Source organism: Centruroides vittatus, unplaced genomic scaffold (assembly GCF_030686945.1).
Source record: "Centruroides vittatus isolate TY-2023 unplaced genomic scaffold, ASM3068694v2 contig_345, whole genome shotgun sequence".
In the NCBI taxonomy this organism is placed as follows: Eukaryota; Metazoa; Arthropoda; class Arachnida; order Scorpiones; family Buthidae; genus Centruroides; species Centruroides vittatus.
The window spans coordinates 3,419,167-3,423,654 of NW_027122170.1; the positions used below are offsets into that span (position 1 = coordinate 3,419,167).

At 33.6% G+C, this 4,488-nt stretch overlaps 1 protein-coding gene across 1 annotated transcript; it reads right to left on the reverse strand.

Moving 5' to 3' along the window:
* Window positions 1-848: 848 nt before the first annotated feature.
* On the reverse strand, window positions 849-1,886 carry LOC136974181 (eukaryotic translation initiation factor 3 subunit A-like). Its single transcript, XM_067268984.1, has one exon. It carries the CDS (start codon window positions 1,884-1,886, stop codon window positions 849-851), a length of 1,038 nt encoding a protein of 345 aa, XP_067125085.1.
* Window positions 1,887-4,488: the final 2,602 nt, after the last annotated feature.

A 4,488-nucleotide genomic window follows, 5' to 3' on the forward strand; every position in this document is an offset into this window, starting at 1 on the left:
GTTTTTAGATGCAGCAAACGTTAAGAACAGATTTCTTCGCTTTAAATCATGCTAAAAGTAAGCTTATGTCACGTAAAAATGCAAAAAGAAATGCTTAAAAACTCCCAAAAGAGTAAATTAAGAGGTCGAAAGGTCGCAATTAAAAAAATTTAAATTTTTATATTTATTAATGTTAACTTTAACAATTTTTAAACGTGTATTAATCAAAGGTAAGCTCTTATTCTCGTGTTTTTTAAATTCCTTCATTCATATTCATACGGAATTAAGTTACGTCATAATGAAACATGCAAGAGTTGTGTTCTAAACGAATGTGATGATGAATATTTATAAACGAAAATTTGGACGCAATAAAAATGTTTATAAAATCTGAAAAAAGGTGAAATTTCCCAATATTAACTTCTATAAATCGAGTTACGTTTTGAAGATGTTACGCTTATAATTTTATTTAAACTAAGTTACGTTTATGTAAATTAATTTGTTTATGAATTTTCTGTATACTTTTCACTTTAAGTTTTACGATTCTCATCTGAGCAGCTTTATGTAAGTTGTATCTCCTCTTCATCTCTGCATCTTTATCAAGTATGCTTCATTCCTGTCTTTATCAGAGCAATATACCCTTTATCTCTGTATATTTAGAAACTGTAGTATTAGTAGAAGCAATAGCTGTAGTTGTGGTTATACAGCAGCATAGAGGAATAAAATTATTAATTGAATATTATCTCTTTTTTTCGATTTTTATTCTTTTATCTTAATATTTTTATTTGGACAAATCGTATTTATTTCTCTCGGGATCTTTATCCGAATTTCATCCTCTTTCTTTCTGGCTTTTCTGTTCTTTAATTCTTCATTTATATCTCGTTGCATTCTCTTTTCTCATCATCTTTATGTGATTGCATCCACTTTCTCTCATCATCTCCATCTTTCTGCATCCACTTACTCTCATCATCTCCATTCCTCTGCATCCACTTACTCTCATCATCTCCATTCCTCTGCATCCACTTACTCTCATCATCTCCATTCCTCTGCATCCACTTTCTCTCATCATCTCCGTCTCTCTGCATCCACTTACTCTCATCATCTCCATCTCTCTGCATCCACTTACTCTCATCATCTCCATCTCTCTGCATCCACTTACTCTCATCATCTCCATTCCTCTGCATCCACTTTCTCTCATCATCTCCGTCTCTCTGCATCCACTTACTCTCATCATCTCCATCTCTCTGCATCCACTTACTCTCATCATCTCCATTCCTCTGCATCCACTTTCTCTCATCATCTCCGTCTCTCTGCATCCACTTACTCTCATCATCTCCATCTCTCTGCATCCACTTACTCTCATCATCTCCATCTCTCTGCATCCACTTACTCTCATCATCTCCAACTCTCTGCATCCACTTACTCTCATCATCTCCATTCCTCTGCATCCACTTACTCTCATCATCTCCATCTCTCTGCATCCACTTACTCTCATCATCTCCAACTCTCTGCATCCACTTACTCTCATCATCTCCATCTCTCTGCATCCACTTACTCTCATCATCTCCATCTCTCTGCATCCACTTACTCTCATCATCTCCATCTCTCTGCATCCACTTACTCTCATCATCTCCATCTCTCTGCATCCACTTACTCTCATCATCTCCAACTCTCTGCATCCACTTACTCTCATCATCTCCATCTCTCTGCATCCACTTACTCTCATCATCTCCATCTCTCTGCATCCACTTACTCTCATCATCTCCATCTCTCTGCATCCACTTACTCTCATCATCTCCATCTCTCTGCATCCACTTACTCTCATCATCTCCATTCCTCTGCATCCACTTACTCTCATCATCTCCATTCCTCTGCATCCACTTTCTCTCATCATCTTTACCTGGCTGCATCTTCTTTCTGTTATCATCTCTATATGGTTCCTTCTCTTCTCCTTCCTCTCAGCTCATAATGCATCCAAATATAACTGCTGAACTTAGCATTATCTCAACACGCTAGCATCTTTATCTCTGTGAAAATACCCATCACTTTAGCCTCTCTATCTAAACATTACATTCTCATACGTACAGTACTGTACATCAATTTCGAGTAATATCCATTTCCCATGAATGCTACTTACATCTCTATTCGCGTAATATCTTCTCCAATCGGCATTCTTCGTTCCATTCAGCTCATGAATATTTGGAAGGAGGACACCTATCTAGAAAACATCTTTAATAATTTCCAAGATTGCTACTGTTGCTCAAGTGCAATCGATATTTCTCTGTGAATGAAGCCCATGCAAAAGCTATCTTTAAAACACCATTGCAGATTATAATAAATTATAAAACTAAAGGTAACTTTTAAGTCAATTTACAGTTTTTAAAGCCATAAATTATTCTTTTAAAAAGTGTTATAAATACTAAAATTTTTATAAAAATCTCACTTTCTCGTATCCGAAATGATGCAGAATTTTAAGTTCAATTCTAGAATTATCATCCAAAATAAGTATGTTTTTATAAAATTTAAATATTTACAATTATTAAAACTTGAAAATACTCAAGAAAGTTTTAACTTTTAATAAAATTTTTCAAATATAACCTTTAATTTTTCATAGTCGTTTCTTATTTTGTTTATTTTGTTTACACGAGAGAGTACAAAAACTAATTTATCTACTGCTTCTTCCCTATTCAAGTCATTTTTACAACATATTTTTAGAAAACATTTACAGAAATGTATGTAAAAGGTAAGAATATCTTCAAAAATGTCTTATTTTTAGCTAATTTCTCTTCAATTTTTATTAGATTTCGCAAAATTAATGCACACAAAACAAATTTATCTATTCCCTCCGACTCTACTACACGTCATATTTACATTATTTTTTTTAAATGTACAAAAATACGTATAAAAAATAATAATAATAATTTCCAGAATCTCTCTCCCTCACTCCAGGAATTAAAGCATCAACAAGTCATATTTTTCTAAGATAATTCCCCAAAATATCCAGAAGTTAATCAGAAACATATGACACCAAGGAAATCCTTAAAAATTCCCTAAAAATTCCCAATTTGAACCATAGAAAAACCTGATATTTACACTTCTATCCATCACGGTTTTTGAGTAAAGCTTGCGTTAAATAAGCACCAAAAAGAAAATAACTAAAAAGTAAAATTTGTTGCAAAGACCATCTTCTAGAAGCAATTTTCCAGCATCCTCCCTATTGTAATTTTATTTAGATAATATTTTCGCTTTATATTTGCCCATCATTTTGTCACGTGATTACCGTAAAGATCTTTAGAATGAGAAGATGCGGATCGATATAGAGTTTTCAATTTTCTTCCTGGTTACTTGATGGATAACATGAGACTTTTTAAACGAGCATCCGTTGGAGAAGGATCTATCCTCCACGATAGGATATGCTTCATTAGATACTGCCCAAGAGAATGCAACTTACTCTTCGACGTGTTGGACGTGGACCGAGTATTTCTTACACCATGTCTGCCACCTCACCTTTATTTTTTACTCCATTTTTTTGGAAAGAAATAACTTTAGATAGATAAAAAGAACTTGAAAGAAAACATTTCTTTCATCTTTTTCCATGTATCTTATATTCCACTCCACAATTCTTTGTAATTTTGGGAATTTGGAAAAGTATATGAAATTTTTGTGTTTTTCTTCCTCCTCTTCCTCTTCACTTACTTAACTTATGATGTGGATGTATGTTAAAGTTTCGTGTAGGTAATTTAAATAATGATGTAGACCAGTGTAGAAATCTCTCTGAAGATGCGGATGATCATCAAGATCTTCCTACAATCTCTCTCTTTTAGTGCAGAGATAGAGAAGAGCATAACAGATCGTTGGCTTCTGAATCTGCATCTCTATAACGAAAAGTATGTGTAGAATATATGTTAAGGTTGCTTGTTTCTAGTTTACATAATGACGTAACTGAATATAGAAACCTCTTCCACTCTCATTTGTTAGGAACAGTTTCTCTAGAAGAGTATCGTATCTTCGTACAGTTTCTGTGATCTTCTATAGAGATTCAGAGGAACATAAAGTAGAGATATATATAAATAATTTTCTAATATTCAAACGTCTTTACGTCACTAGACTAGTACGTCAGAGTGAGAGCACAGATAATCACTAGTGTCCATATCTTTCTTCCTCATCCCCATTATAACAGAGATCCAATGAGCAGAAAATATTTATTTATGCTCTTCTTCATCGCTATGGCAATAGAAATAAGGCGAATAAAAATCTTATATGCTAAAAGGAGAACAGTATTAATACTCCATCTTGTTTAATGAAAAGAATAAGAGAGATTTTATGCTTCGTATGTTATTCTTCTTTGTTCCAGATGCGGAAGAGCACTCTTAATCGTTATGCTGTTTTGCATTAGTTCCTCTTCATACAGAAGATAAAAGACGATTTGTATGCCCTTTTCCACTAGATCATCTTTAGTGGGAAAGTGTAGAGATATATATAAGTGCATAAAGATGCTGAAATCACAAAAAT